We start from the raw sequence: 20399 nt of genomic DNA on the forward strand, positions 1-20399 counted from the left end.
AGGGTATACTGAAGGGCCCATGGTGTATTGAGTTGTATACACCATAAAAGACACATGAAGGTTAAAGAGAAGTCTCGTACTGACCTCAGAAAATAACATAAAAACACTCGTGAGTTGTGTAGTTTACAGTAAACAGTGGCTCCAGCAGAAGGACATCTCTGGGATGAGCTGATAATAAGTGCTTTAACGCCCCCACTCCCTTAATAACACTGTCCTTCTACACCTGACACGCTCTGTGCACTGAGGAACCTACAGCTGACCTGCAGTGTAGGGACTGAGCTCACTGAGGGGTCATGCGTCTATTCACAGCGTCAAAAAGCTCTTATACATCAATCTGATGATAGATACTAACAGTCAGGCAAATATACAGTATCTAAAAATGTTGTAGATTAATATTAAATTCATTCAAACTATGAAGAAAAACATGGAATACTTTATTAACCAAAACCTGTATATGTTTTATTTTTTAGATTCTTTAAAGTAGGCACACCTAGGCTGGATTTTCTCAGTCAGCTTTATGAAGTAGAGTCACCTGGACTTTCAGTTAACAGCTGTGCTGAACTCCTCAAGAGTTAATTACTTTAATGTGTTTGAAAGCATCAGTTGTAAAGTAGTGAAGAGGTAGAGTTACAGGTATACAGTGAATAGCTCTATTTAAGTAATAATACAAAAAATATATATATTTTTTAAGGAAATGTCAGTCATTCCGAACTAACATTTACAATGTAGAAAAAAAAGGAAATAATAATAAAAACAGTGAATGAGAAGCTGTGTCCAAACTTTTGATTGGTAATAAGATAAATGATATAAACACTAGTGGCACTTTTTTTTTTAATTTTGGACACAAATACTAATTTCTATGTATCCCTAAATGTTGTACCTTTTTTACATACATGTATAAATGTATTATTACATACATTACATACTTTTGCACAGGTTTCAAACTGCATTTTTTGCACACTTTATACACTAAATATACTGTACACGGTGCATATTGTTACTCCTATCTCTCTATATTTATATTTTATTTTATTATTTTTGTAAATATAATACATTTTATTCCATGTTTTCATTTTGTCTGATTTAAGATGAGCAGCTTCATCAAACCCAGTGACAGTGCAGAGCATCTACCGCTCTGCCTTTAGTGATAGTGTGGTTTAGAATGATTCTTAACATTTTTGTAATGATACAGCACATTAAAATATATATATATATATTTTTTTTTAATGTGCTGTATCATTACAAAAATGTTAAGAATCATTCTAAACCACACTATTGCTAATATATATATATATATATATATATATATATATATATATATATATATATATATATATATATATATATATATTCTACTTCATTCTACTTTATTACTAGACATCTCTGGTAACAGTACAGGATCAATTTATGTAATGATATCCCATCACTTTTGACATGTCAGTTTAACAGATAAATTGATTTGTCAGCAATTTTGCTGAAATTACAATTTTTATAATGTAAAAACTGTAAAATCTTAAATAAATCCAGTACTGTAATGTCAGACACTGAGATCTCTAGGAAGCCTCTCTCTCCTGGTTTGACCCCTTCGCTGTGGGCTGACCCCTATTGTGTGGAGGTGTGTATTGCCCGGGCAGAGGGGCGGAGCTCACCTGCAGAACCAGAGACTCTTTATCCCCCTCTAATCTCTCCAACCGCTCCTGGTACGTCTCATTGTTCGGAGGGGACTGGAGGTTAACCTGCAGCAGGACACACACACACACACACACACACACATACACACACAGAGAGAAAGAGAGTGTTAACAGTGTATCAGGAGGAGGAGCTAACCAGCTTGTCCACTTACTGCGAAATGCTGGCTCGATGCCACACACACACACACACACACACACATACACACACACAGCAAAGAAAGAAAGCTTTACAATTGTACCAAAGCCTGCTATTCAGCGCCACATAAAGGTGTTGAGTAACATGAAGACGCTGTAAACCGGAACACTTCATGAGATATGAATGAGTAAATCAGGTCAAACATTAATATAAACTGTGATCATGAGAACAGTGTAGTGTAACAACATGTATATAAGCTAAGAAGGACCTATGACTCCTAAAACCATGTATATCCACAATGGAAACTTTAAATAAAAGGGAAAACCCTATTTTTTAACACTATTGACCATTTTTAGGGGGGCTGAAGCACCTTAAAACAAGGCCCTTCACCTCTAAATGTGAATGCAAAACAGTTTGTCAGTTTAAACAATTTGTTTCTAATAGGATAATGAATATTAACATTTTAGAAAGTAGATCATTAAACTGAATTTTAATCATGAAACTACAGCAGAGCGAGAGCATGCACACAAATGTAAACAGAACTCGTTATTCTGTTGTTTTTTGACGTTTTTTATTTTTATTTAGTAAGCTAATGCTGTTGGTGCTCGTCTAGTACTGTCTGTGTGTGTGTATCAACTAATTAATGTCACAGTATAATAGAAGATATGATGAGACAGTTGATGTCCAGCTCCTGTTACGTCCTGTTGATAGCCAAGCCATTGATATTGATATTTTCCAAAGTAAAGAGCTGGTTCAGGTAAAATGAGAGAATAAGGTGAAAATAAATGATAGGATTTCATTGCTTAGCATGAGCAGCTGTCCTAAAAAAGCTGTCAAAAATGTTTTTGAGTAGCTTGCCACTTTTAGGTATTTAAATTAGACCAGATAACTGAGAATGCAGCTGTGGGAGGTGTTTTTGATAAAAATATGTAAATATGTGCATCCAAAAGTTTTATATTTATATTTTATGTTGCTGAAAACACGTGTAAAATAAATTAATTTTTTTGTTTTGTTATTTTATGGGGGATCCTAGAATTGCCCCTGGACCCTGGAGAAGAAAAGCACTGTTAATAATAGTAATAATAATAATAATAATAATAATAATAACAGTAAAACACCATATATTGCACTACTTCTATAGTTCTTTTACAGTTTAGCTCGTTCTTGTCTTGTTTCCTTATTTCTCGGTCCTTTATGTTCCTCTCTTGTTTCCTTGCCTGTTTGTTTCCGAGTCTTTCCTAGCCTGTTTACTTTCCCTCCTGTTTTGTTGCTGCTATCTCCGCCCTAGTCCCGCCCTGTCATCAGCCCCCTCGTTATCTTCCCCAGGTGTTCCTTGTTTCCAGAGCTCTACAAATACCCCATGCTTTCCTTTATTGATGGAATGTAATGAATATCTGTATAGGGATTTCAACAATGGCACCTTAAATTCTGTGCAGATCATTAGTATAACACAGACGCACCATAAAGTACCTGTCATTATGTATAGAATAGAGAATAAGGTGAAAATAAATAATGGGATTTCATTGCTCACTATGAGCAGATGCCCTAAAAAAATCCATACAGTTTTTTGAGTAGCTTCCCACTTTTAGCTATTTAAATTAGACCAGATAATCATCATATGCTACTTCTGTACTTCTATTACAGTTTGAATCATGTTTGTCTTGTGTCCTTATTTATTGGTCTTTTCTCTTCCCTGTCTTCCCTAGCCCCGCCCTGTCATCAGTGTTCACACCTGTGTCTAGATTGTTACTCAGCTCCCTCGTTATCTTCCCCAGGCGTTCCTTGTTTCCCCAGCTCTGACAAATACTCCATGTTTTCCTTTATTGATGGAATGTAATGGATTTCTGTATAGGGATTTCAACAATAAAATAAAATAAAATATATTCCCACTTTGAGGCTAATTTCTTTGAAATTTTGAAGAAATAAGGTTTTATTACATTGAAGATGGTCTTATCTGAGCTTAACTGTATCTGTGTAATAGTGCATGTTCACTATATGCAGTGCAATTTCCCCTCGGGGTTAAGATACACATATCAAAGGACTCTGAGTTTTAAGCACTATTAACCATCACAAAAGAAGGGCTTTCCTCTTTCCTCTCTAACTCTGACAAGTCTGGAAGATGTCTGGTGGTTTTAACAGCTCAACCCCGGACTTATTAGGAACTAAGCGAGTCACCGATGACATCCGTATCGTGACGTTCCTGAGCTAAGCCAGTAAATGGCCTCTTCTCTTCTCCCAGCTGCAGAGGGATTGCCACACCACCGCTGTCCCTGGAGCTTGTGGAGGAACGTCACTGAGAATGTCACAGCAGTTCACATCCGGAGAAAGCACAAAGTCAGCTAAGCTAAGCTAGTGCTAAGCTAGTAGGGCTAGCACTTGTCTTAGACATAGTCTCTTATAAAACGAGCTGCATGTAAGACAGAGTATCCACAGGGTGTTAAGAGGAGGTATAAGACTGAAAGAAGTTGGCCTCTTTCCCAAGAGAGGAAAAAATACACACAGCTCTGGGAAAAATAAGAGAGCACTTAAAAATGATGAGTTCTTTGATTTGACCAAATTAAAAACCTCTGGAATATAATCAAAAGGAAGATGGATGATCACAAGCCATCAAACCAAACTGTACTGCTTGAATTTTTGCACCAGAAGCGACATAAAGTTATCCAAAAGCAGTGTGTAAGACTGGTGGAGGAGAACATGATGCCAAGATGCATGAAAACTGTGATTAAAATCCAGGGTTATTCCATCAAATATTGATTTCTGAACTCTTAAAATGTTATGAATATGAACTGATTTCTTTGCATTATTTGAGGTAATTGATACTTCTTTGATGTAGATTTTTTTTTTATTTAATTGTTAATAACACAGATTATTTGCAGAAGTGGCTTAGATATGTTTCAGATATGATACACTTGGCTCTTAAGGGTTAAGTGTTTAGCATGGTCAATTCTCCACATATGTTCTGGGTTGATTTCAGCATTTCTTCAGCATTTCTGACAGAATTATTGACGTGAGGGAGCACTTCCTGTTGACCTCTCAGTAGAGCCACCTCCAGAGAGCAGAGTCATGAGTAAGAGCAGACAGAGAGTGTAGTTTATTACCCTACTGAGAGTGAGAGAGAGAGAGAGAGAGAGAGAGAGAGAGATGCTTTTTAAGGTCGTAGCCCAGGAATTTCCCCTTTACCATCAGAGCGTAAATCACAGAATCTCAGAGACTGACTCTTACAGTTCCAACGCTCAACAGAAACAAACTCAGAGGATGTGATAATTATCCCACTGTCCAAGAATGTATGACAGAGCGCAACATGCTGTAATGCACCCCTCCCAGTAATGACTGTCATGCTCTAGCTCCACCCCTCCTTGCAGCCCATTGGCTGTGAGTCAAAATATAATGAATGTTTTATTTGCCCATATGAACATAATAACTGTGCCCTGATAATAGCCGTACAACATGCTGGCTAAAATCCCATTTAACATAATGACACACATGCTGGACTGTCCTGTTGCAACTAATTGCTACCAGGTAGGTTTACAACAGTGACGCTACAGTTTATTACGTTTTCATGCAAAGATTTTCACTAATCCTAATGAAATCATTCTGTTCATAGATTAAGTTTGAGATGTTTATACATGCATCCTCAAAAAAAGTACTGAACTTTACATATAGTTAAGTACTGTATAGTGCAGTACTGAGCAAAACACATTTTGCAGTACTGAATATAACATAGTGAAGTACTGAATTGAACATATAGTGAGGTACTGTATATTGAAGTACTGAGCAGCATACAGGTTGCACTACTGAATATAACACATGGTGAAGTACTTAACTTTACATATAGTGATGTACTGCATAGTGAAGTACTGAACTTTACATATAGTGAAGTACTGTATAGTGAAGTACTGAACTTTACATATAGTGAAGTACTGTATATTGAAGTACTGAACTTTACATATAGTGATGTACTGCATAGTGAAGTACTGAACTTTACATATAGTGATGCACTGCATAGTGAAGTACTGAACTTTACATATAGTGAAGTATTGTATAGTGAAGTACTGAACTTTACATATAGTGATGTACTGCATAGTGAAGTACTGAACTTTACATATAGTGATGTACTGCATAGTGAAGTACTGAACTTTACATATAGTGATGTCCTGCATAGTGAAGTACAGAACTTTACATATAGTGAAGTATTGTATAGTGAAGTACTGAACTTTACATATAGTGAAGTATTGTATAGTGAAGTACTGAACTTTACATATAGTGAAGTACTGTATAGTGAAGTACTGAACTTTACATATAGTGAAGTACTGTATAGTGAAGTACTGAACTTTACATATAGTGAAGTATTGTATAGTGAAGTACTGTGTAGTGAAGTACTGTATAGTGAAGTACTAAACTTTACATATAGTGATGCACTGCATAATGAAGTACTAAACTTTACATATAGTGATGCACTGCATAGTGAAGTACTGAACTTTACATATAGTGAAGTATTGTATAGTGAAGTACTGAACTTTACATATAGTGAAGTATTGTATAGTGAAGTACTGAACTTTACATATAGTGAAGTACTGTATAGTGAAGTACTGAACTTTACATATAGTGAAGTACTGTATAGTGAAGTACTGAACTTTACATATAGTGAAGTATTGTATAGTGAAGTACTGTGTAGTGAAGTACTGTATAGTGAAGTACTAAACTTTACATATAGTGATGCACTGCATAATGAAGTACTAAACTTTACATATAGTGATGCACTGCATAATGAAGTACTAAACTTTACATATAGTGATGCACTTTATAGTGAAGTACTGAACTTTACATATAGTGATGCACTTTATAGTGAAGTACTGAACTTTACATATAGTGATGCACTTTATAGTGAAGTACTGAACTTTACATATAGTGATGCACTTTATAGTGAAGTACTGAACTTTACATATAGTGATGCACTTTATAGTGAAGTACTAAACTTTGCATATAGTGAAGTACTGAACTTTACATATAGTGATGCACTTTATAGTGAAGTACTGAACTTTACATATAGTGATGCACTTTATAGTGAAGTACTGAACTTTACATATAGTGATGCACTTTATAGTGAAGTACTAAACTTTGCATATAGTGAAGTACTGAGCAGCATACATTGTGCATTATTAAATATAACTCGTTATTGCATTATTGAGCAGTACATATAGTGAAGTACTGAAAAGCACACATATTGTAATGCAGTACTGTACAGAACAGTTCAGAACACAGTGTGCAAAAGGTCAGGGGTAATGCAGTTGTGGCTTGATGATACTATTAATATTCCATGTATAATTCCTATACCAGTGCAAGACTTCAAACACCAGCCCACCACTGTTATCATCAGGTTCTCCACACAGGCTCATCCAGAGGGATGAAAACAACAAAGTTCCTTGTGCTTGAGCAAAATCACAAGACCACTGACACACAAGCCACAACAGAGCAGCACCTAACCCAGCCTGCTGAACTATAATTAGGTTTCAGATGTTCGTCTTTCACAAGACCCGCTCTGCAGCCCGGCTGAGTGTATACTACAAACATGAGCGCCGAAAACAGACCGGGTGCAACATGTTAGACTGGGGAATAACTCAGAGCATTCAGTAGTTACTATACGCTTACAAAGAGAGCATGCAGTTGTACTGAAATCTGATCATTCTTACATTCTGATCCGATGTCACGCTCAATTCTATAGGCATTCTTATACTTAGTCAGATTCCAGAAGTTACACAGCAACAGTTTACTGCTTACCTTCTTCAGCCAAGGGAAATGTTTGTAAAAGTCAATGTCCGGCTCCATGCTGAAGGCCCATGTCTGCCCATGTGAGAGTGTATGAGAGAGAGCGACAGAGCGAGAGAGGGACTGAGAGAGAGGGAGAGAGAGAGAGAGAGCATTCAAGTGCCGGTTTACAGAGTGCCGGACGCTGTCTGCTGTCTGCCTTACAGAGCTTTATGGAGCTCCCTCCTCCTTCTTCTCATCCTCCTCCTCCTCCTCCTCCTTCTGCTGCTGCTGCTGCTGCTTCTATCCATTCCAGACAGCAACTGCACAAACGCCCCGGCCGGAGAGCCCGTCTGCCCCAGACCCACCCGCCTGCAAGAGCCTGTGTGTGTGTGTGAGTGTGTGTGTGTGTGTGTGTGTGTGTGTGTGTTTTATGAAGACACACCACACAGCATGCTAACCCACGCTCTCTGTTACACACTCATAAACTATGTCTCTCTCTCTCTACATTAATTTTGAGTTTGAGTCTCTCTCTCTCTCTCTCTTTTTTAAAAGTACTTTTACAATTTAATGCTTTCTATTTTCTATTCTCTCTCCCTCTCTTAATTTGGCGCTCTCTCTATTTCTCTCTTCTCCAGTTCTACACTCTCTATGTCTCTCCTGCTCTCAGTTTCAATCTGTTCTCTCAATTTTGAGCTCTATCTCTTTCTCTCTCGCTTCTGCAGTGTTACACTCTCTCTATCCCACATTCTATTTCTCTCTACTCTCTCAATTTGGTGCTCTATCTCTTTCTCTTTTCTCCAGGTTTACACTCTCTCTTTCCCGGTCTCTATTTCTCTCTGCTTTCTCAATCTGGCACTTGCTCTTTTTCTCTGTCCTCCAGTTCTATATTCTTTCTCTTTCCCGATCTATTTCTCTCTTCTTCCAATTTGGAATATCCTTTTCTCTTCTCCAGTTCTTAACTCCCTATTTCTCACTCTCTACTTCCCTCTGTTCTCTTAATTTGGTGCTTGCTCTCTTTCTCTCTCCTGCAGTGTTACACTGTCTCTCTCTCCCACCCTCTATTTCTTTCTGCTCTCTCAATTTGGCAATCCTTCTCTCTTTCTCTGTCCTCTAGTTCTACACACTCTCTTTCCCTCTTTCTCTCCTACCCTTTATTTCTCTTTACTCTCCCAATTTGGAGCTCTCTCTCTTTCTCTGTCCTCCAGTTCTACACACTCTATTTCTTTCCCAACCTCTATTTCCCTCTGCTCTCTCATTTTGGCATGCTCTTTCTTTCTTTTCCAGGTTTACACTCTCTACTTCTCTCTGCTCTCTCAATTTGGAGCTCTATCTCTTTCTTTCTCCCCCAGGTTTACACTCTCTATTTTTCCGCTCTCTCTCTTTCTCTGTGCTCCAGTTCTACATAGTCTTTCTTCCCCACTCTCTATTTCTCTCTGCTCTCTCAATGTTTCATGCTCTTTCTTTCTTTTCTTTCTTTTATCTCTTTCTCTCTTTTGCGTTGTCACAGTCTCTCTCTCTCTCCCGCTCTCTTTTGCTCTCTGATCTCTCAATCTGGCACTCTGTCTCTTTCTTTTCCAATGTTACACTCTCCCTTGCTCTCTATTTCCTCTGCTCTCTCTCAAGTTGGAGCTCTATCTCTTTCTCTCTTCTCCAGATCTACACTTTTACTGTCTCTCTCGCTCATCTTTTCCAATTTCACCCTCTCTGTCATTTTTGCTTTTTGTTTAACACTCTCTCTCTCTCACTCTTTCTCTGTTTTCCCTCTCTCTCACTGTCTATATCTATTTCTCTGTCACACTCCCAACAAACACTCCCTCGTTTCTCTCACTCTCTCTATTTCTGTCTTTCTGGGTCCCCCATCTCTCTCTCTCTCTCTCTTTCTCTCTCGGTCAGAGGTCAGTGGTAATTAAGTTAAATTCACAATGTGTGAGTGTGAACTGAAATAGACCAGTGGCTGTGGGCCACTGAAAGAGAGAAAGACAGAAAGAGAGGGAGAAATGTGCTCTCTCTCTCTCTCTCTCTTTCTCCTTTTCTCACTCTCTGTCACTTTCTCTTTCTTTTGCAATTCAAGCCAAGCTCAGCTGAGATTCATCAGTCAACATTAACAAACACACACTCATTAACAGTTTACACACATTTACAATTTACTAAAACAATTCAAACATTCAATCCTAAATATACAGTAAAAAAAATGTTTATAATTTCCCTATTTGATTAAGTATGTATACATTACTTACACATTATTTATATATACAAACTATATATTTACCTGATAAGCTGCATGTATTACTGCAGTGGAAGTGGAAGTGGTTCTAAAATACTGACAAATATAAGTATTTAAAGAGATATTTTTAAAAAGCTAAATTGCACAAGTTAAATATAAATCTATGTTACTGTATTAAAATCAGCCACAATTCTCTTTTTTTCTCTACTTAACACATTTAATTCATTGCGCATTAAAATTATCATTCTATCTACAGTATTAATATATATTTAAAAGGGTTTCATTTCTGAGTGAATAATTGCGGTTTGATTTTGTTTTTCTGTTTTATTTAGATAAAAACACTCATACAGTGAGGAACAGCAGCAGGTGCTCCTCAGATAAAGCGCCGTTCTCATTTCTCTCCATGCAGGACAGCATAAGAGAAGTGTTTGATTCCACAGAGCTGAGCTTCCAGTCTGTTAGCTTGCTATGTTAACTGGCTAGCTTTAGCTAACTGCTAATAGCTTCTTTGGCGGCGTTCCGCAGCACCTCTAGTGGTATGGCAGTATGTGAAAAATGCATACTAGCATTAGCAGGAGTAAAGCTGGAATGCTCCCTCCTGGCCTCTCCCCCACTCTTCCTCCCTTCCTCTTTCTCTCTCTCTCTCTCTCTCTCTCAGGAGTTATTAAGTGGTCTTAGGTCTGAGGGGCTTTAGTGACGGGGCTGAGGGTCCGGAGCCGTCAGTGCGGCTGACTGCAGCTTATTACCAGTTTACAGAGCTAAGCTGCACCTGACAAGCCTTCAGATCTACACAGCTGCCTCTACTGGATAAACACCACACACACACACACACACACACACACACACACAGATGCATAAACAAACATAAAACACATATAAATGATCACACACACACACACATACACAGACGTAAACACACAAGACACTGGAAACAGCTGAGTAAAACAGAATGCTTTAAATATTTACAACACACACTCCTATATCACTGACCCAACAAACACACCAGTCAGGCCTTATCTGCTGCCCACAGCACACTCCTCCAGCTGCCCCACCCCCTTCTCCACCACCCTCCCAAACACACACACAATCAGACAGTGTTGTTTTTACATCTTGTCGAGACACAGATTGAATAATGTCTATGTTATACAGCTCTGGAAAAAAATAAGAGACCACTTTAAAAATGACGAGTTTCTTTGATTTTACCAAATTGAAAACCTCTGGAATATAATCAAGAGGAAGATGGATGATCACAAGTCATCAAACCAAACTGAACTGCTTGAGTTTTTGCACCAGGAGTAAAGCAGCATAAAGTTATACAAAGCAGTGTGCAAGACTGGTGGAGGAGAACATGATGCCAAGATGCATAAAAACTGTGCATCTTTCTGCAAAAAAATCATTATTTGAAAGTACTTACAACTCTATAATTTTTTTCACCTGCCACAGACAGTAGGTACAGATTCCTCCATCAGATGAAGTCTGCTGGCTAACCTGCTATATACTGTCTTGCACATCTTGGCATTTTTTTCAAACAGCTTAATGAGGTAGAGTCACCTGGAATTCAGGTTTTTAGTTAACAGCTGTGCTGAACTAGCCAAGAGTTAATTATTTAATTACTTAAATTACTTGCCTCTTAAAGTAGTGAAGAGGTAGAGTTACAGGTATACAGTGAATAGCTAAGGTATGATGAAACTGGCACTCATCAGGACCAGTCATGGAAAGGAAGAACAAGAGTTACCCCTGTTGCAAAGGATAAGTTCATCAGCCTCAGAAACCACAGTTACCAGCCTCAGAAACTGCAAAGTAACAGCTCCCTAGTTAAGAGCAGCCAACGTGTGCATTCTTTTATAGTCTGAATGACTTCCGTTTAATCTTGTAAACTTTTGTGACTGGTAGTGTATATATTTTTGTTATATAAACTGATCTGGAATCCAATTAGGCAGCTGATGACAGCTGATCTTGGATCAGTAGTTTTACTCAGAGGTTCTTGATAAATGAGACTCAATCTCTGTAAGTGGCTCTAATCACACAACTCCCATTTCTGCCCTCTGAAATGGAGCTTTTTGATTGGCCCACTTGCTCCGCCAACAGGTTGTTTACTTTGGCCCCCTCCCCTCTCCACGGCGCCTCATCGTCATCAACAACAAGAGAGAACGTGGTCGACCGAGACCAGCCGTGAACACGCACTGCTCTCCCATTAAAAATACCATCCTTACAAACAAGAGCGCTTTACACAAAACTAGAGATCACTATTCCAATGCACTGTTCACCAAACAAACCAACAAACACACAAACACCAACACACACACACACACCAACAAAACCAACACACTTCCATCAGCAGAGCGTCAGCTGTAGACTACCCGGCCCCAGCTGACCACCAAGGTCAGTTTTGAACTTACCCTCAGGACATCATCATAATCCAGACTCAGCCACAAGTGACCAGAGTGTAGAGTGTAGAGAGAACGAAAGAACGAAAGACAAGAATGGAGGGAGAGAAAAGAGGGAGTGCAGTAAAAACAGGGAGCGTAGTAAAGAGAGAAAGAGAAGAGAGAAGAGAAGAGGAGAGGAGAGAGAGGGAGGCAGGAAGTTCAGCACAGCCCCTATCAGTGTCTCAGAGGAGAACCCAAACCCTTTTAAACACAGCCAGACTACACACACACACACACCAACACACACACACACTTTAAGCCAAAAAACAGGCTGCAAGGCAGAGCAGAAACGACCCATGATCCTGCAGTCAGGCGTCTTCACTCGAGACCTACTACAGAGAAGCTAATGACTCGCTCAGCTCCTCACAACACTCTTATAAAACACGCACTTGTGTAATCTCCTCAAAAAACGCTTCTTTTATCAGAACCTGATCATCCTCAATATATACAAACCATGCTATGGAGTAAGACCCTGTGTTTTGTGAAAATAATTGAGTGATTATAAATCAATAAACCTGATTATCAGGTTTATCACAGATTAGTCAGTATGTGCAAAAATGCCACTGTAATACATAAGTGGTAAAATACAACAAGACAGACTAAGCTCAATGTAAACCACCTATTATCTTTGGGGTTAGTGTTTAAATACACTCATTCACAGAGGTGGAAAAAGTACTGAAAATTGTAATTAAGTAAAAGTACCTTTACTTTCTTAAAATTTTACTCAAGTAAAAGTAAAAGTACCCATCTAAAAATCTACTCGAGTAAAAGTAAAAAAGTACTCAATTTAAAATGTACTTTAAGTAAATGTTACATAGATACTTTTAATTATTTGATGCAAAAAATACAAACAAATCACAAATGAAATTGTTTTTTAATGAACTATTATTCCACATAGAAATTTGGACCTTTCGGGCAGTATTTGTTCAGACTGTCCCATAAACCATTTTCAAGAACAAGTGTTATAGGTTTCTATGATCCATTTTTTTCTTTACGGTTAAAATTTTATGGTTATATATGTGACTATAAACCGTATTTTTATAGTTTTACAGTTCATTGTTATATTTTAACTTACCATTGCTCTGCTTTAACTGCTATTTACATGTTTTTTAACATTTAAGCAGATTATTTTTTAATAATAAAAATATTTACCACCACAAGCTTTTGCAGGTTTGATGTGGAAGTTTTGAAAGCTGATAGCTGTGTCCGGCGGGGCACATTTTGCATTGCATGAGGAAGTTATTGCCTCGTTATTCCATGCGCGATCATTCATGCGCTGGCGCATCCGCACATTATTATTTTTTTAATTCAGACAGTTGTTTTTTTCCCAGCATTTTATTTTTTACTCAGTAACGAGGAGTTTTCCAATGTAGAGAAGTAAATGACTTGTGTCAAAATGTACTTGAGTAAAAGTAAAATTACCTATTTTAAAAACTACTTTAAAAATGACAAATTACTGATACAATCTACTAATTACAGTAACGTGAGTAAATGTAATTCATTACTTTCCACCTCTAGTCATTCAATGTGTAAAGTCTCTAAGAAAAATGGCTGACGTAATTTTTTGTGCTTCATATTTTTTGTCATTTTTTCGCAATTTGATACCCAATAAACCACAAGCAAAAATAAAATTAACAAAACAAATTTTTTTTTTATGTAATATACACAGTGTACACACCAGTGTTAATAAGCAGTTTTATCTGTATATAACATAAAAAATATCAATATTTTACACACATTTAGTTTTATCTTTTACTCTTTTAATTATGTTTCTCTAAACTTCCCTAAATATTAGGCCCTAACCTACAATATTTATACATAGTTAATTGATCAAATTAAGAAAAAGTAATTAGCACCTAAATGTTGCTAAAATGTTTAATTATATTCATATTCTAGAGGTTTAAATTCGTCAAAAGATTCAGAGAAACTGGAGAAATTCCTGTGCTCAAGGTACACAGACAATGGTCAATGCTGGTGATCTTCAGGCCCTCAGGCGGCACTGCGTTAAAAGTAGGCTGCACAGATTCTGAACTGGAAATCACTGCATGGGTTAAGAAACACTTTCAGAAATCATCATTTTGTTCACCATTAAGTTCACAAACGCAAGTTAAAGCTGTATACATGTACTGCAGAGAATAAGTCATATGTCAACAGCTTCCACTAACGCTGGAGTAAAATAGCACTGTATCGTTTAGTGTTTGTAGGCTCTCATTCAGGCTTCACTGACCGTTCCTTTCTCCAGCCAGTCCAGCAGGGTCTGTGCGGTGGAACAGGGCAGCTGGGAGCGCAGTGTCCCCCGGCCCTCGTCTCCAGCCTGCAGCTCCAGAGCCACGCGGAGCTCCTCGGCCAACTGCAGCACCTGCAGAGGACCAGCGCTGACCGGAGAGCCAATATCATACAGGCCATTACTGAACTCCACCACAGCCTTAGAGCCTGGAGAGAGAGAGGGAGAGAAAGAGAGAGAGAGAGAGAGAGAGAGAGAGAGAGAGAGAGAGAGAGAGAGAGAGAATACAAGAATAAAGAAATAAAGAAGTCAAGACCAGAGACTGTATATAACAGTGGACAGTATATCTCCGTTCACTCGTATTGCGATGTTGGTACCACTTTAAAATAAGACTACCTTTATAAAGGGTTTATAAATGGTTTACAATTAGTTTATTAATGGTTACTAATTAGGTTGTAAATGCCTTAAAAATAATTAATAATCAGTTATAACACATTATTAGAAAGGGCAACAATATAGATGGCTGTGGGTTCACTATTTGTCAAACAACAGGTCATTGTTGCCTTTTCTACGTATGTGTTATAATTATAAACCATTTATAAACCCTTTATAAAGGTAGTCTTATTTTAAAGTGGTACCGCGATGTTTCTTAGTGAAAAGCAAGAAACAAAACTGACAAAATCTGATGTTCTGCAGTAATTTGATTATTATGTACATGTAAACACACTCAATGTACTGATAACCTCTTTTTTATACCTAGAAATGAATAATAATCCCCTCTGTTTTTAATGCATAGTTGGCAGCAGCACCAGAGCTACAAATATTTATGTAAAATAAAACATTAAAATACAAAGAATTGGCCAAAAAAAAAAAACTATTCGTATTTCACCATTTGTATTCTGGTATTTAAAGCAGTAACATAAATAACAGTTTGAGTAAAATGAACATTGTTGTTTTATTCTATAAACTACAGACAACATTTCTCCCAAATTCCAAATAAAAACATTGTCATTTAGAGCATTTATTTGCAAAAAAAAAAAAAAAAAAGAGAAATGGCTGAAATAACAAAAAAGATGCAGAGCTTTTAGACCTCAAATAATACAAAGAAAACAAGAAACAAGTTCATATTTATAAAGTTTTAAGAGTTCATAAATCAATATGTGGAGAAATAACCCGGTTTTCATGCCTTGTCTTGGCATGTTCTCCTCCACCAGTCTTACACTCTGCTTTTAAATAACTTTATGCTGCTTTACTCCTGGTGCAAAAATTGAAGCAGTTCAGTTTGGTTTGGTGGCTTGTGATCATCCATCTTCCTCTTGATTATATTCCAGAGGTTTTTAATTAGGTAAAATCAAAGACACTCGTAATTTGAAGTGGTCTCTTATTCTTTTTAAGGCTGTATATATATATATATATATATATATATATATATATATATATATATATATATATACAGTAAGTATACAACATTGCAAAACTAGAGAGACTGAGAGAAAGAAAGAGAGACAGACACAGAGAGATGTGACCTGTCATCCACTATCATGTCATATTACCCATCACCCTTCCACCACATGTGACCACGTTTCATCCCCATCAGTGAACACGTCTCTCAGCTCCAACCGCCTCCATCTGGATGCTATAGAGCGAAAGCTAATAATTCCACAGCTCCAGTAGCACCAGCACATCTGGAGGCTATCAGTCGCTGATCTAAACCCTGATCCCCTCAGTGCACACTGTATATGCACACACTGAGCTCCTGCAGCTCCTGAGAATACACTACATATGTAATACAACACCTGTGCTCTTAAAATGCTGCCTGAAGATGTGTGTGTTTAATACTTTGTATAGTTTGTATAGCTTTAATTTTAACCATATCTAAACAGGGCTACAGAATATGTTGTTTCAGCATTGATATTGTAATATGTGCATGAGCAATAGACACATCACAGCATGTCTAATGTCATGTAGGGCTCAATGGTTTTGCTGAGATCAATATAGAATATTACGTTTTACATAGCAAGTAAAACTTAATAACTTGCGTGCTTAGTAGACATGCGCAGATGCAAATCAAAATATACTTTATTGATAAAATTATAAGACAAAGGGGTAATCAGACAAAGCAAGATCAACACAGGTAAACAGCAGCAGCAATAACGAGATAACATACCAAAACTAAACACAGTACAGAGGTCATACACAGCAAGGCAGTATCAGAGGGCAGGCAAGAAGCAGGGACAGTAAATACAAACAAGGTCAAAAAATGAGAGAAAAAATGTTGTACAAGGAAAATCCATCAATACTTAGCAATAAGTGAATTGGAGTGAGTGGCTTAAAAAGGTCTAGAGCAGGTGATGTCAATATTCAGGTGAGTGGCTCAGTGCCAGACGTGACGATAATGTTATGTTAAGTAGGTATTCTCCTTTCTAGAGATTCTGTGGCATGGCATCAAACATGCTCTTGGAGAGCAGACAGTTGAGTTGGTGATTATTTCATTGTGCAAAAATGTGCAATTCGTGACCCTGTGTTGCCAATCAGTCATTTATTGTGAAAGACACAACAACAAAATGACTGACGATTACAGCACAACCAGTTGTGTAGTGTGAACAGCACAACACCCTGGACATTCAAAAAGTTGTGTAGTGTAAACCAGGCATTCAGTAGGTGTGGCCTTCTTTTCTTTTAACTACTGATATAATGAAAGTACAATAGCAATATAATACAGTTACACTAAATTAAAATGCAGTGAACTTTGCATCACCAAACAAATGTAGACATCGAGACTTTCTTTCAGTCTTTAGTCTTAACTAAAAATTCAAGGAATATCCTGCAAATAGTTGGGCTGTATTCACATTACCAGGCTAAAGTGACCCAAATCAGATTTTTTTGCTCAATGTGGCTCAGATCTAATTTTTTCATGGCTGTGTGAACATGCCAAATCCGATTTTTTCAAATCAGATCTGAGCCACTTCCATATGTGGTCCTAAATTGGATCCGTATCCGATCCATAGACATGCGTCATGAATGTGAACGGTCAAATCTGAATTCATGCATCTTTTTGCTTTTACGCATTAGCATTAGCGCTACATGCTTCTCTCTCGTACCAACACTAAGATTAAGGATTCACTTGTGGGCTCTCTAGGATAAATCTGTTCCTAGGGGAAGGGTTACACTTGAAAACAAGGGGAAGTCTGGGTACAAAAGAGAAATGGGATTGGCGCTTACTCTCTGTGTTAGGGTTGCAGTGGATGCAGTGAATGGGTTATACCCTGAGGCAGTGTTACTGTATTGGATGCTGTATTGGTCTCTGTCCTAGAAAGCAATGAGGTCAGGTTGATGCACTTTCAATACACAGTATATAAAGCACATCTGATACAGTGTTTGGCTACTTAATGGGTAAATGTATGTGTCTACAAGCCTGTTGTATTGTAGATCATATTTCTCGAGGCCTCGCTCTGACCTCATGTTTTTATTTTGACTGCACGTCTCTGCAGAGCGTCTCGCCGATGATTGCTGCCCCTCGCAGCTGTGTGTCAATACCCAATGTCTTCTGACATTTGTGACGGGGGTGTCAGAAAACAAACAACAGAGAGGTCTGGCAGTTATGTTTCTGTTCTGAACCAAACATGCTAGCTTACTGGTTCCATAGTAACCTGGGTTTAGTCATACCTACAAAAATGGCTGCATGATATTGGAAAAAAAAACCTGATATTGTGATATGTTCTTGTATGCTGCGATATACTCTGGTCAAGCAAAACATTATGACCACCTGTTTTGATTCTACACCCTGTAGTCCTGTACTGTTTCTGTTTCTCTGCATATGTTATCCTCCTTTTACTCTGTTCTTTAATGGTCAATCTCAGCATTTGAGTTACACTGTCCTGTCCTGTCCTGTCCTGTCCTGTGGGCATTGATGAAGGACTAGACTTGAGAATGACCAACACAAACTGTGCAGCAAAAGATATAAAAAGAATATTTACACACATCCAGTAGATGTGTGTAAGATAAAAATGTTCTGTTTATTTAGGTACCTACCTCTTAGATTTATATGAATTAGTAGTGGATCTTTCAAATGTTGATCATTTTGATTGTAAAAAAATATATACATTTTAATTCAATCAAATAGAGCAGTGTAAAGAAGTTCTTCACATATTAAGATACCAGATATTCAATAATTTCCTTTCTTTCTTTCTTTCTTTCTTTCTTTCTTTAATTGATTTTCTATATTGTAGATTAATAATAAAGGCATTACAAAATTAAGGGACACATAGAATTACATAGTAAACAGTAAAAAAAGTGTTTTTCCTCCACATTAATCCCCTGATCTAAACCTGATGAACTGAGATTGGGTGATTTGGGGTGATTTAATTGGGATGAGCTGGAGCTTCACAGCCTGAAGGAAAAGCAGCAACTATTGTTCAGCACCTCCAGGAACTCCTTCCTTCAAGACGCTGAGAAAACTATTCCAGGTGAATCTCCCTCATGAAGACACTGAGATTAAAATACCAAGAGTGTGCAGATCTGTCCTCAAAGATAAGTGTGCTGCTTAGAAAAATCTGAAGGATAAAACAGATTTACAATGTAAAAAATCATAAAGAAAAGAAAGAAACATGTCAATTGAGAAAAGGTGTATTTTTTAAAAACAAAACCAACAGTGTTTCTTCTTCAGAATTGCTTAGAAATCCTTTTTAAGGACCTTACTGGAGTGCTGGAGGCTGGACCAATCAAACATGTGGACTGGCTGGACTTCTCCAGAACTGGTCACGCTAAATACTAAACTTCACATTGACACATAGTACTTTATTATTTAGTTAGACAACAGTTTTTCCCTTTATTCAGCCAGTTCCAATCATCCCCAGCAGGTGGTGCCCTTTGAAAATCATTGGCACTATCCCCAAACAAAAAGCATCATTTAAAGCAGGAGGGATTTGAACTAGTTTGCATAGTATTAGCATGTGCTCTATACACTCTACAGCATCTACAGTATCTACAGTATCTCAGTTAAAGGAATATATTTAGAATATATGAGTATCTGAAATATAGCTGGTAATCAGATGAACTGGGAAATGGCCAGCTTTATAATGAAGGATTCCACTCACCCAGCACACTCTCAAATTTTTGTCCCAACTTTTTGTTTGTATCTATTTTACAAGTGTAAAATGACCAGACTGAGAAACAGCTTCATTCCAGGAGCTATAAGACTATTAAACTCCACCCAGCCAAACTTTATCATATTACTGCTATTTGTTCATACTTATTAAAGCTGCTACAAGAAAAGTGACTTATGCAGTTTTGCGTTTATACTATAATGTCATGTTGCTGCTACTTCCTCACTTTTCTTAGCATATTATTTGGATTATAAGGTGCACCGAAAATCACACTCCTTGAATTTTCCCAAAAATCTCAGTGCGCCTTTAGTATAAATTCTACCAGCCAGGTTTTAAGGAGCAGTAAAGCCATTCTGCTGAAGTACAGCATTATAAGGGTGAGTTTTCAGTGATGTTTCTCCAGCATTAAGGCTGGGTGCAGCAGCATTAGCATTAGCTGATAACCACAGCGCTAGCTCTTTTGCTATTCAGAGGTGAGTATATTGCACTGTTGTCTGCATGCTGCCATGTTAAAACAAGCTACATGGGATGAACCGCTAGCTCATAGCGCCCTGGTTTAATGTAACACTCAGGGTTTCTCAGTCTAGCGCTTTTAGGCAGCATTTACGTCCCACTACTCTAACTCTATGGTTAGCGGCTAATGCTAATGCTGCTGCACCCAGCCTTAGTGCTGGAGAAACTTCACTCAAAACTTACGCTTAGACAAAATACTGGAAATCTAATCTTACTGTAAATAAACAGAAGTGCTTTATCCACCAAAATAAACAGTTTTTCAGGGGAGAAATCTGTGTAGATTAACATCCAGCACTCATTTAACTTTAAAAGTAAATGTTTTTTTTTAA

At 37.6% G+C, this 20399-nt stretch overlaps 1 protein-coding gene across 7 annotated transcripts in view; it reads right to left on the bottom strand.

Annotated features, from left to right (window-relative positions):
* The window catches only part of ppfibp2b (PPFIA binding protein 2b), a 100726-nt gene that overhangs the window by 55106 nt on the left and 25221 nt on the right, over positions 1 to 20399 (bottom strand). For all 7 annotated transcript variants that reach the window (XM_049484455.1, XM_049484454.1, XM_049484460.1 and 4 more), the window contains exons 3-4: positions 14456 to 14661; positions 1650 to 1736 (exon numbers count right to left, since the gene is read on the bottom strand). In XM_049484455.1, coding sequence (XP_049340412.1) covers positions 1650 to 1736; positions 14456 to 14661 — 293 coding nt within the window. The remainder of the gene's footprint in view (positions 1 to 1649; positions 1737 to 14455; positions 14662 to 20399) is intronic.

The sequence above is a fragment of the Astyanax mexicanus genome, chromosome 10, assembly GCF_023375975.1.
Source record: "Astyanax mexicanus isolate ESR-SI-001 chromosome 10, AstMex3_surface, whole genome shotgun sequence".
Lineage (NCBI taxonomy): Eukaryota > Metazoa > Chordata > Actinopteri > Characiformes > Acestrorhamphidae > Astyanax > Astyanax mexicanus.